The sequence below is a fragment of the Bemisia tabaci genome, chromosome 4 (assembly GCF_918797505.1).
Source record: "Bemisia tabaci chromosome 4, PGI_BMITA_v3".
NCBI lineage: Eukaryota > Metazoa > Arthropoda > Insecta > Hemiptera > Aleyrodidae > Bemisia > Bemisia tabaci.
Genome location: NC_092796.1, coordinates 50,291,962 through 50,305,750, shown reverse-complemented (window position 1 = coordinate 50,305,750; position 13,789 = coordinate 50,291,962). Strand labels below are relative to the sequence as shown.

General features: G+C 34.6%; 1 protein-coding gene across 11 annotated transcripts in view; it reads left to right on the top strand.

Annotated features, from left to right (window-relative positions):
- Positions 1–13,789, top strand: part of LOC109042496 (uncharacterized) — a 51,643-nt gene that overhangs the window by 29,271 nt on the left and 8,583 nt on the right. For 9 of the 11 annotated variants that reach the window (XR_002010079.2, XM_072300009.1, XM_019059270.2 and 6 more), the window contains 9 exons: positions 5,397–5,477; positions 6,075–6,215; positions 7,357–7,425; positions 7,914–8,024; positions 8,463–8,645; positions 9,114–9,239; positions 9,999–10,151; positions 11,743–11,823; positions 12,703–12,840. Coding sequence is in view for 10 of the 11 variants with exons in the window: in XM_072300009.1 (XP_072156110.1) it covers positions 5,397–5,477; positions 6,075–6,215; positions 7,357–7,425; positions 7,914–8,024; positions 8,463–8,645; positions 9,114–9,239; positions 9,999–10,151; positions 11,743–11,823; positions 12,703–12,840 (1,083 nt within the window). In the remaining variant the exon portion in view is untranslated. The remainder of the gene's footprint in view (positions 1–5,396; positions 5,478–6,074; positions 6,216–7,356; positions 7,426–7,913; positions 8,025–8,462; positions 8,646–9,113; positions 9,240–9,998; positions 10,152–11,742; positions 11,824–12,702; positions 12,841–13,789) is intronic. The other 2 variants (XM_019059271.2, XM_072300008.1) reach the window with 2 other exon arrangements.

Genomic DNA, 13,789 nt, shown 5'->3' with positions numbered 1-13,789 from the left:
CATCAATTTTTTTTCAATGCATCTAATTGAAACTTATACTTAAATTCTGGAAAAGAGAGATCATATGTAATTTTGAGGCCAATAAGGCCGGACTGACCCCTTGAAAACTCTACTTACTTTTCAATTGGAACTTGATGATTTCTCACGTTTGCTGTTATCACTTGGATGCGCCATATTAATTTACCAATTTTATCATTGATGTCTGCATTTAACTGAAACTTGTACTTAAACGCTTTAAAATGTAACATGCCCCATATGAATTTTCCTACTTACACGTAAAAGTTTGATTTCCCTTTTCGTTTTTCAAGCTGGTCTATTTCAAAAATTTGGTTCATTTTTTTTTCAAACCAACAATTTGAAATATTGACCCAACAGCAAACATAAAGAGCAACCCTAAAAACAACCGTTTTTGGCACAATTTGGGACCGCAGGGATTTTTCTGAAACCGGGCCCAAGCGATACCTTATGACAACCTAAAACTCCGGTAAAATTTTTAGCTTGAGTATACGAACGGTTTGTGAGTAATGAGGGGGCAAAGTTTCCAAATCGCCATCATCTTGACAGCATTTTTACGGTAAAAAGACGGGAAAAATGGACGAAAAAGTTACATTTTTGATGGGTTTGACTGTAAATGTTCTTATTGGGCCCCTGAGCATATAACTGTGTTCAGTTTCAAAAATTTCGGCCGCATAGTGGTCCAAAATGGGGAGAAATCGTGGACAAATCAGGATCTTGTCAAACTTTTTAAGAATGGAAGTAAAATTGTTGGTCTTCTGCGGAGTTCAGGGCTAACAATGTTCTAATCGGTCCTCAATGCATTAAATTGTGTTCAACATCACAAATATTCATCGCACACTGGTCCAAAATGGGGGAATTAGTGGATAAATTAATATCCTCTGTCAAACTTTTTCTCTAAGGTATCGAGGTATCATTATATTGGGCATAGGCTAGGATCCAGATTACTGTCATAACATGACTGCAGCATTTGATGCTTCGCACATTGATGCAACCATACTGGAAGATTGCTTTAGTAGATTTAGTGAGCTTAAAAGAACAATTGAGAATGGAGATTTTATACTCGTTGATAGAGGGTTTCATGATGTAATACCATTTTTGAAAGATGAAAAGAATTTGGAAATTTTATGTCCTGGACTTGGCCAACTCGATACCTTGATGCGAATAAATCTAGGCTTGTAAAAAAATGTCACTGGGCGGTCAATCTTTTATGTGGGCGTTTAAAAACTAAATTCAAGTTGCTTGCAATGCCAGCCCACAGTTCAACCCTTGAATACAATTTTGAAAATGTTCAGATTGGACTTGCGCTCTTGAATCTTTTCTATAAGCCAACTCTGTCCGACAAAGAGTATGATAACATCGCTCAATTAATAAAATCTTGAATAAATACACCAAACAGACTGAAAGATATTTTTGAGAACTACAACTTGTCTCAAGGTAAAACACCCTATATTGATATAGAGTACTCTGCCCTCGATAATGCAGAAAACAATGAAAAAAACGACTTTCCTCAGCTCTCTCTGGAAAATTTGTTCAAGATTTGCACAGTCTCGGCCTGTATCAGATAAATAAAGCTGCATCTTATTATGTGGAACATAAAAATGAGGGTATTTTCTCGTGCAAAAGTTTAGCCAGCAAAAGAAACATCAGAAATTATTTAGATTATTCTTAGTATGGCATTCAAGTGACTGAGCCAATGCTAATAAAAGCCCATATGAAGTCACGATACTGGAGGGGGAATAATAAATCGTGCTGCCAGATCGCCTCAAATTAGGCTCTTCGCTAAGCATAGAAATTAAAATGAAAAATTTGTGAAGTTGAACACAATTTATTGCAACAACAAACAAAGGATAACAAAGGATTAGTAACAATTTATTGCATTGAGGACCGATAAGAACATTTTTAGCCATGAACTCCGCAAAAGACCAGCAATTTTACTTCCATTTTTAAAAAGTTTGACAAAGAATCCTGATTTTTCCACGATTTCTCCCCATTTTGGACCACTGTGTGGCCGAAATCTTTGAAACCGAACACAGTTAAATGCCCGGGGGCCCAATAAGAATATTTACAGCCAAGACCCATCAAAGGTGTAACTTTTTCGTCCATTTTTCTCGTCTTTTTGTTGTAAAAATGCTGTCAAGATGATGGCGATTTGGCAACTTCGCCCCCTCATTACTCAAAACCGTCCGTATACTCAAGCTAAAAATTTTACCAGAGTTTTAGGGTATCATAAGGTCTTGGTTGGGCCCAGTTTCAGAAAAATCCCCGCGGTCCCAAATTGTGCCATCCTTAGGGTCGACGTCGCTCTTTAAAAATTTTTCGATCTGTTGTAACTACACAATACCATGATTTTATCGCATGATGAACTGTAGTTCATTGTTTTGGCTATTGGAATATTGACATAGCTTATCAGTTATCATCTTTTAATTGTTATTGTTTCCCGTTATGTAAGTTAGTGAAATGTACTTATCTTAAGCATTGAGTATCCTCTTTGTTCATTCGTAGTTCCAGTGTGAGCTCAATATCAGGGTCCATTCCCAAAATACTAAATACTAATTTTTGGATTTTTCAACCCCCTACCTTTTCCTCTTTTGTAACGCTTTTGTGATGTACCTTTTTTTTTTTTGACATAAAAACAAAACAGCATAAAACTCTCCTCGACCTTCCTTCCCCCAGGTTGTTGTGTGCATTTTAATTTTTCCAATTCGCACTTTTTCTTGCTGCGGAAAAACTTTTCCAAGTAATACCTACCAATCAATTATTTTTGTGACATTTTAGAGTTTCGGAACTGTGTTTAAAATTATAGAGGTTAAAAATACCAATCTCTTTCATGTTGAATCCAAGTATGAATCAGGTACCAACCACCTTATGAAGTTTCATTCATCTAGCATTATTATCTTGAATGAAAATGTTTATACTTGTTCGGATTCATTTTTGCAATGTCACATGAAAACTTCAGCATAAAAAAACATATGAACCCTGCCTTTTGGGACAAACAATCAATATATCAAGGTTCTGAGTCGTGATTGACTCATTCCTTAATTTGGACCAATCGCAGTGCCTCACCTTGGTATATGATATTGTGTGAACCAAGTTGAAGCTGTAGTTTCAACTCAAACTTCCTGCTTATTTAATTTACGACCCTAGAGGCCCCAGACATCGGTTTTTACTGGACCTGATGGAGCTACTTCCATATCAATCTTCATTCCATGTTCCAATCATGCATGATGCTACACCTTCCCATCCTTGGCTGTTATTAAGTTGTTTTTTTTCGGTTTCGTTTTTCTTATTAATTTTTGCAGTTAATTTTTATTTTTTCTGTTATTTTATAACATTATGTTGTTTGTGTCAAAAGTATTTAAATTCCTTATTATCAATCTATTAAGTTGTATTTCTTTTCTCGTTCTGTTATTTTCCATTTTTTTTGCGAATGCTTATTTTGTTTGATATGTATTTTCTCTCCTATCGTATTTTCTTAATGTGTATGTGTTTTTAAAACCTGTTAAGTTTTATTTTTTTTGCTTTTTCTTCTTCAAGCTTCCTCACATTAGAAAATAAAGGAGAGGATACAGTAATTTTATTATCTCTACTAATGAACTTGTATTTTTTTAATAAATATGAATGCTTCTCGCGTTTTTAAGCTAAAATTTCAATCTTCTCCTTTTTGTTACCTTTTTTATTTTTCGTAAACACTCTAGCCTTTCATTTTGAGGTTTTACAAGGAGATTTTACCAAACTATCCTGAGTTACAATGTCAGTTTCTCAAATCATGCGCCTCTTGGTAGCGTTTTTTTTTTCTCTCTCTCTCCCTCTCTAAAGATTTCTACAAAATTTCGGTATCTAGGAAGTGAGTCAGAAAGCTTTGAAGATGAAATTTTAAAATCCTTAACATGTCATCATTTTAAAACACTCTTTGAGAATTTCAATTTGGTTTTTTCCAAATTTCTAGCTCGTTTTCTCAAAGTCTTCACTCAAATTTTGTCACATATCAGTAACTCCGATCAAAAGAGTTTTAACTAACATTGGTGGGAAAATCAAGATAGTCTTATTCTTTATATGCCTAGGAGAAGCTCCATTTGTGTGAAAAAAATTAGCAGTGATAGCTAACACGAGATGCAAAACCTAAAGCTACAAAAAAGAACTTAAAAAAAACTACAAAATTGCGAATTATATGAGAAGCAATGGGGTAGTCAGGCAGTTTTCTAGTGAGATTTTGAAGCAAAATTAATGTAGTTACATCTTTTCTGCTTGGAGCTACTGGTATCTGTATTTCCCTTTTGTGTCTTATCCCATGAGTAAAATTTTTACCTGCTGAAAAATGCAGCCAGGCTTCAGTAAGTTCCTCTCAAATTTTGTTGCTCCTCTGATGTATGGACGTAAAGTGATGCATGAGACGAGCCCTATTAGCCATGTAATCCCATGCATCCCATTACTTACATGGAAATAGGGATATGCCCGTACATTAGAGAAATGACAACTTGTCCGTTGTAAAAAGTGTAGTTTGCATTTGTTTTAAACTTTTACTGGAAACGTTTCATGTTTTGAAAACTAATCTTGATTAAGGATCCAAATACTATTGTGCCTAAGCATAGAATGTAAATATATTTCAGAATAACATAATGAACCATGCATCAGACAGTTTGGCCAACAAAAACTGTGTGGTATCTTCTCTTGAATGGCTCATTGTTGACCCCCTTCGGGCTTCACAAAATGTTATTAAAAACTGGTGCTCCTAATCATCCAGATGAAGGACCTTTTTATTTATTTATCGATTAAAAGAAGAATGAGACAGCCCAAATGATACAATGAATACAAATGCATACTACTGAAAGAAACAATACTAAGCCACAAACAGAAAAAGTTAAAAATAAGATATATAGAATAAACTCAGTTTACCTAGTATAAACAGAAGATCCCATCTTTAACGGAATGTTTAAAAAACATGAACATCGGTTGTCATTAACTGAATGGACTAAAAAAATCTTCAAACTTCTTCTGCTACATATAAATAAAACAAAGTTAAACAATACCGAAGACCTGGAAATATCCTCAATGAAACGTTCAGCCTTTTGAAGGGAAAAAGAACAAGACGGAAAACTTTTTATAGATTTTAAAAACATTAATATCTGAGGGCATCATATGGGTTTCCTCTGTCTTCCCACTTCCATTCGTGCTTGTATAGCATTGATTTCCCTGTACCACATTTTTTATACTAGTAGAGAGCCACATAGCAAATTTTTCGTGTGTAAAAAAAAACTAAGAAAATTCAATGCTTTATAGATATTGTAATGATGAAAATGAATGTAGATGTGTATCTGCTCACTTTGCTTTCCAGAAACATTATCTAATTAGTTTCTCTCTTAATTCTCTTCAAATTTTAGCATTCACTTGCGCAAAGAGTTAAGGCATTCAAAAGCTATTTTGAAACTCTCCATGGAAACTTAACAGCTTGCATTGAACAGGTAATTTCAATCTCAGTATTTTTAGTCTTGTTCGCTTTTGTAATTGTCACATCGTGCCCATGTAAAATGCTCATTTCTTTGGAGCAGAAAAATACTTGATCTTAATGATCAAGATGACCTGATTTCTTTCAGAGACTCCTTTCAGCATATACTGTTATGTATTACTTCTTCACTATGTTTAAGATATTATTATCACCAAATATTATCATAATCTGAAGTAATTTTAATTCAAGACAATGTCAGCTAATGTGTTTTTTTACGTATTTGTTCCTATGATGCCAGAAGAACATTTAAAGATAAGAGTTTAAATGCATTCCCTGTTAGTTTCTTGATGATAGCTTCATGAGCTTGGTATGATACAACGAGGACACCTCGGTGTCAGACCCATGAGCCCAGCACATGGCAAGTAATTCAGTATTTTTTTTTTTTTTAAATGTAGGAACAGTTTCTAAAGACTGATATGAAAGAAATATGTCTCCACCCTGGTATCTCTTTCATAGTCAAGTGATTAATCAGTGAAATCCGTTTTTTTAATTATAAATATAAGCAAAAGTATGTTTGTTTTGTTTTCATCAATCCAATGTGCATCTAATGAAGGTTGCTGAAGAAAAGAAACGGGTAGAACGATTACAAGAGACCAACATCAACACGACGATTAAGGTGTATGAATTGGAGCAAGACTATCAAATGTCAGAACGGAAACTACAATGCTGTCAGGAAGAAATCAAGATTCTAGAGGTAGACAGAGTACTTTGTGAAATAGCTTGAATTCGGTGTGTCATCATTGTGTGGCAAAGCTAACCAATTATTAACTGATTTGCTATTTCAAATTTTCCTGATCATCTCCTCAGAAGGTATGGCAATATTAATCTAATGAACAAACGTTGAAAAAAAGTTGTGGTTGTGCATGAATAATATAGAAATATTGTGCAGTTGATCAACTCCCAAGTATCATTCAAGACCTATGCCCTCTATGAAAAAGAAGTTTATCCAGTTGATGGATAAATCAAGTCTTCAGAAGTCACGTTAAACCGTTACTTTTAATGATAGAGGTTCAGAGACGAGCTTTGCAGTCCTTGTATTGTTGAATAACTGGAATTGATTTTCAATTGTTCTCCCCTTAACATGCTCATGAATACTGGATCTCATTCCTAGTTTTCATGACTATTTTAGATACCTACTCTCTTAGCTTCCCACCAAAATCACTCACTTTTCCCACACATTTGAAATTTAGGAGGGATTGAAGTATTACCCAGGTATCTCAGAGTTCCCCATTTTCTTTTCTTTTTTATGCTGAACACACCAATATTATAAAATTATGCAGGTAACTCCTTCCTCTGCGTGTTATGTAAGAAAATAACTCCCTATCCCTTTGTTACATTGGTTTTCTTAATGAAATATGACCAAAAAATCTTTTTCCCTCCAAAAATTACCTCAAATTCTGCAAGTTGATAGCTGTGCAATGCTTTTTTAGTGTGTCCTTTCTTTCTTGTGTTATTAAATCAAATTTTTTATGTGCGTAAGATGTATTAGCATCTGTGCCCACTTTGTTGTTGTTCGCTTTTGTAGTACCTATGTTAATTTGCTGTATACCTCTTGCATGTCAGTAGATTCTCCTCTAACTAAAATTTAGGATGTCATTTGCTTTAAGTATGCAAAGTTGTTATTTTGGTTTCTAATGTCAGATAATTAATTTGTACCTACCGCCGTGTTCCAATTTTAAAAGTAAATAGAAATATTTCAAAATTACTGATTTTTAACTGAAACGCTCACAAATAAGTTCAAGGAAGCCCTTTATTCTGAAAGACAATCGCCAATATAATTGTATTTATTTAACAAAGAATTTCGCTTTAATGTCATTTCTCCTGATTATCCACAGGCAAAAGTGAAAGAATTGGAAGATTCTCTGTCGAGTAGCAATGAAGCAGCCTCTAATCTTCGTTGCTCTGTAAGTCAATAATATAAATCTACTTTCTCCTTCATATTAATGTTACGTCTTATATTCCTATTCCTTTCCTTTGAATTTTTTCCCATGCTCTTTTAAGTGATTCAGCTTAAAAATTAGTTTTTGGTATTAACTACCAATTGTAACTCCGATTTTGATGCGGTTTGCAGTATTTAACAGTTGAAGAAAAGTTGATAGATTAGCGCTTTCCAGTTTTTGCCAATAGACCTCCAAAACCTACCAAAAAGCTGTCTGAAAATCCCCCTCAATAATCATTCACAGTATGAAGAATGATCGTCAGTCCATAGCAGTGAGACAAAAGAGTGAAAATATACCTTAGGGCAAGATACTTCACAAAATTGTATTCAGTAGACTCATAATATTCATTTCCTAAATAAGATAGTGGTAGAAATCAGCACCAAGTGATAATAATTATAAGAATAAAATTTTACCTCTTTTGCTTTTCAAATATCTGCTTTATTCAATTTCAGCTCGAAGAGAAGGAAAACGATTTAGTCACAGCTCAAAACATCAATAGGATGTATGAAGAAAACATTGAGTCTCTGCGGAAAGAAAATGAAAGCATCGACTCTCAAAATGAAGTAAGTGCTTAGGTACAGATACAAGAGATTTGAAAAAGAGAACATTACGATTTTTCTTCTAAATTAATGGTTACTTCACGGAATATTTCTTATTGCAAATCCTCTTTATCCAACAACTCGACAGTAAAGGCAATCAAGATGAAAGTTTTAGTATGAGCATAGCTCTTACCTATCTAAGATCAGGTTGGTATTGACTTTGAGAACAATTATCCGAGCCGTCTTTGGAATGGCTGAGTTTGAAAGTTGAGGGGGAAGGGGGCAGGGAATTGAGCAGTTTTTTAAACCGACAACACACCCTCCTTCAGGAAAATATGCTTAGGAGTTGCCTCTTGGTTAACTGCATGCAGCGCAGTTTATATTTTATTTCACCTTCTTTTTTAAATTTTATTTTTTATATACTTTACTCTACTTCTTTAATTTTTTGACAACTACACTCAGGAAACTAAAATCAAGCTGAGATACCTTTCTGAAGAAGTAAATACTCTAAAGAGACAAAATGAAGACTTGAGTTTGAAGAACAGCCTAGCTTTGAATGATATAAACCAAGAAAACCAAATAAATGAAATGCTTCGTCAAAGGATCGAAGAAATTAAAAAATCAAGAAATCAAGATCTAGCCGCGGTAAGTTTTTTTTTTCCTGCAGTGAAAAATTTTTTATCAGAGAAGATATACTTAACATTATGGATGGTAGCTGTTCATCTTCAAAACTATTTCAATACAAATCAATCAATACTGGATTACGGGGGAAAATACACTAATGAATACAAAACTTTAATGTTCTGTTCTGATCCAGCCATTCTCTGGTGGTGTTGCAAACTTTCTAAGTCATCGCTCACACAAATTTTAAAATTAAATGTTCACAATCACATTCAGAATGATTAGCAGAAATCGCTTTCTTTCCAAATGACTGTTAAGTAATGGATTCATATCATATGTAACTTACAACGTATCTGAAAATTTTTAACTACTGTTTTTTACATGTTGCCTTGAAGCCAAGTATTCTTGTTTTTTACTTGTCACCTATTTATCTAATTTCATCAATTGTGTAAATAACCATGTTTCACATGTATTGGTTATAATTTATTTCAGGCCCAAGAAAATGAAGCAATGCTGAAGGATACGCAAAAAAAACTGTCGGAAATAATGAAAGCAAACTCAATTTTGGAAAACAACTTCGTTATTTTACTGAAAGAACTAAACAATATCCAATTACAGGTACACATGTGACTTTTCTCATCAATATCCTTTCAAATCAATATGGTGGAACTTCTTCACACCGTATGAATAAAGTCTAAGTTTCCTTCACCCTTTTTTTTTTCTGTTTCAAGACTTCAGACTATTTACATTTACATATCTCCTTTGTTCATCTCCATAGAACAGATGTATAATTCATAGTGACATGCAAAGGGGTAAGCAAGGCAAGCACTTTTAGCCCTACAATTTAAGGAGAAAGTCTTAGTAGCCCAACATAAAATTTGCATATTGGGCTTCTGAGACTGTCGGCTCACTTCAATTTAAATTAGAAGTATCAAGGTTATTTTTTCAAATTCTATATCATTGGGATGGTTCAAAGTGGTTACCTATTTATATTTTCTGAACTTGAGGCAACGATTTAAGTAAAATGATCCTAAATTGTGACTTGAAATAAAATAAGTAATTTCCTTTGTTTTTATGAAATTTTTCTTGTTTGTTTCTCTGGTCAAATTTTTCTTTCTAATTACCGATGACTTAGAATAAAAGCTCTTACATACTGCAAGGAACGACCAATCCAGAATGGGTTATTTAAGTAACAGATTGTAGAGTAGCTGATTCAGAAGTCTCGTTCCACTTAAAGGGTGCAAAAATACATCCGTACGAAAGGCACTGAAGTATCTGTCGAGGTTAATTGTTGTTCCCTATTTTGCCACATTATTTACCTCTACTTTCTCATTTCAAATTTTCATTGCTCTCCTAATTTATTTTTTCTATTCATAGGATGAACCGAGCATACTGTCAAAGATCAACAAGGAAGGAAATGGAATAAACAGGACAAAAATAGTTATTGAACAGCTTAAATTGGTGGAAAAGTCCTATCACAACTTTGTTCAACAAGCAAATGACTACAGGCAACAGCTCAAGTCCAAACAAGTGAAGTTTCCTGTTAATTTTTATAATATGAAATTTGTTCATGGAGCCTCTTTTAATGCATTAAAACTCCTCTCCATTAACAATTTAATTGAAACAGCTGTATGAATAACAGCATTTCATCCATTCCTATTTAAAATTAAACATACAAAGCCTCACTCAAAACTAAGTTTTCCTGACTCATGTTTATCTTGAAAACCTTTGTAGAGAAGAAATTCGTGAAGAGGGTGTTCTTAATCAAACTTAATCAAGATATTTAACAAAATGAGAACTCAAGCCAAGCAAAGGTACGGCAAAAGTCAAGTTAGCCAATCTCTCAAACCCTGAGGAACTTTTCAGAGAGGAGAGAATAATAATACATATGCATAATATACATGCGCACATTTTAGTTCCACCAAAATTAATTTAATCTTTCTGCCCAACTGTAAGTAGAAATCTGCTAAGCTGCAGATTTTTTGAAACATCATTTTTGGGCATTTTCAGTTTTATTTACTTAAAGAAACTATTTTCCTCCACACGCACATTTCATCAATGTGGTCTATGCTTCTGTCAGGCAAATTTTTGCCAAAGGAAAAGGCTCTCAAAGGGAGTGTGACGAGTATAAGTATCTCGGTGTTTGGCTCGATCAGGATGGAAGGATGGATAGAGCAATTAAGGACAGGATCATCCAGGGCAGGAGAGCCATCGCGATGCTGAACAGGGTGCTCTGGGATCAGAGCATCTCAAAGGCAAACAAGCACCGGATATATGATGCCATCGTTAAAAGTATCGTGCTCTATGGTAGTGAAGTGTGGCCTTTGACGAAAAGAACGCAAGAAATGTTGAGGGCAACTGAAATGGATTTTTGGCGGCGATCTGCCGGCATTTCGAGACGGGACCGTGTCCGTAATGAGAGAATTCGCCAGGTGATGAAGGTTGAGAAAGATATCGTGCACGACGTCATGTCCAGGCAGTTATGCTGGTATGGACATGTGCAAAGAATGTCGGAGGAGAGGTTGCCCAAACAAGTTTTGGATTGGGTACCACCTGGGAAGAGGCGACGGGGACGTTCCGTAAAGGGTTGGCGGCAGGGCGTTGACGAAGAGATGTTGCGGTGTCAGTTGCCCGATAACCTCTGGAAAGACAGGCACATGTGGCGTTTGGGGGTCGTAGAACGCCAGAGTGCGTTGTAAAGCGACTTTAATAATAATAATAATAAAAGGCTCTCACCTTTTTGTAACATTAAACCACGATTCATGTATATTAGTATTGAATATGAAATTTGAATGCCAAAATGAAAGCTAAAAATTTAGGTCCCATTGATGAAAGACCGGTGTGTTAAGAAAATTGGATACACTGGGTAATTGGTAGGTGAGTTCCATCCTTTTAGGGTTGAGTTTAAATGTGACCTTAGTTTTTCTCACTTGCCTGCCAATTTCTGGGAAGAGCAAGATTTTACACAAAAAAAGATACGTATCTGGGGAAAATTTGTTTTCGAAAATTGTTTCATGGGAGAGAAAAACCGAGGTCATCTGCGGAGTAAGCAACTAAACATATATTTTTGTGAAACCTTAAATATTTTCTCTGTGTTCATAGATTTCCTTTTTTGTTCCAGAATGAAATCGTGATTTTAACTGAAATGAATGAAAATATGAAATCAAAATATGCCAAAAAAATAGATGAAATGTCGAAACAGGTACATTAAAGTTTCGATTATTTTTTAAAGCCCACTTTCATTTTTAAAATTTTATTTTATAAAATGAATTAATGAATAATTTTTGGTTGTAACCATTTGGACCGCGTTTAGCAGAAAGGAACCAAGCCACATCTGCTATCGTCAAATTTAACTGAAACAATTAAATTTTTTACTAAAGAACGTTTGAGCAGATTCCTTGGAAAATTTTAAGAAATTTGCTTCATACTATGCAGAAAATTCACTGAAATTTGAACAAAAATCCGCACAGCTGTTTTCATGTAAAAAATTAAATTGCTGGATCAAATTTGACAATAGCTGATGTGGCTTGGTTCCTTTCTGCTTAACTCAGTCCATTTGATATGTGAAATCATTGCAATGCAGCTTTCAAGGAAATTAAACTAGACAATCGTCAGAAAATTAACTTCAAAGGAAGAGAGCAACTTTCTTTGAAAAAACATCACCTTTTCCTCAAAGTCACCACTTATGAAGCAGACTAGTAAAAGGCATTTCATGGATCAGCCGTTCGACTGTAAAAAGAGCTTGCTTTTTTTATGCCTAATCTGCCATGCTAAGGAAAAACGCTGTATGAGTCTTCAGGCAATGCTAAATTTCCCCTGGCAAATCACTAATTTTCAGGGAAATTTTTGAATGTTTGTCTACCAATTTGTCAGATAATTTTGTTTGTAATTTGATCTAAAACGCCTGAAAATTTCAAGGACAAATAGAAATTTTATTGAAGGAAATTTGACAACTCTCGAATGTTCATACAGCGTTCTTCCTTAGCGCGGTAGTAATGTAGCCTGTGTATCACATTTTAGCACTATTGCCTTTAGCTTCATCCTTCTTACTCCTGAAACTTTCCTCTCTTTCTACTTGCAGTTCCAGCAACTGAAAAACTCCAACGAATCCTATCGAGATGAAACCACCAAACTAAAGGGAAACATCAGTAACCTCACATCTCAACTCAACGAAGCTTTGAATAGAGAAGAGTCAGCTAAAAGTTGTTTGTTAGTCAAAGTAAGTGTCAATCTGCTTTATCCATAGATATCAAACTACTTTCTAAACCTTAATAGAGACAATTTGTTGAAGTAATGAGCAGCTTAATTAATTAGTCAGATGGTTTTATGGAAATTTGAAAAGTTATCTGGCTTATACAGATCGTACCTTCATTTCTGCAGTTTTGTGAGCAAAAAAAGAGGAAAAGTGTAGGTATCATGATTATGCATGGTGAGTCATAGAGAGGACGCAATTGGAACTCTTCGTGATGCCTGAAGAATGAGGATGCCACGGCCTTGCCATGCTAATAGAAGACGGCTCAAAATCTTGCAATCTTATCAAAGTTCTTCGAAGTTTAATTCATTCCCCTTTTTCAAAAAATTATTAAACTAATGCATGAAAATTCTCAATTCATCAGTACATCTGGGGAGTAATCATCTGAGAATCACAGGAGGATTTATATTGCCATCAATACCACCAACATTAATCGCTCTTTCTTCACCAACAACATTTTACTCCGAGCGAAGAAAGAAATGGCCATCAGATAGATATATGGACGTATTTATGCTAAAAGGAACTGTGTGCATAGGAATTACTGGATAGGAAGTTTAGCATTAGAATTAGTGCATAGGAAGTTCCTTTTAGCCTAAATACATATATATGACAGAATGTGATAGACATTTGCGACGGTGCAATGGGCCTCTAGTCGAGGTATGGGTTAAAGCAGTATGCGACATGTATGCTATTCAAAATTTTACAAGGAAATCGAATCACACAATAGACATTCTGGAAAGCATCTCTTAAACAAGATACTAGTGTTTACAATGAACATTGGCTCAATGGACAAAATACACATGACGTCATTCGTATCATCTACCTTCCATTTGATCTCTCTTAAAAATATTTGTTAATATCTCATTCAGGATCTGATATCCAAACTTCCAAAAATTAATTCGTCTTCTACAAAAAA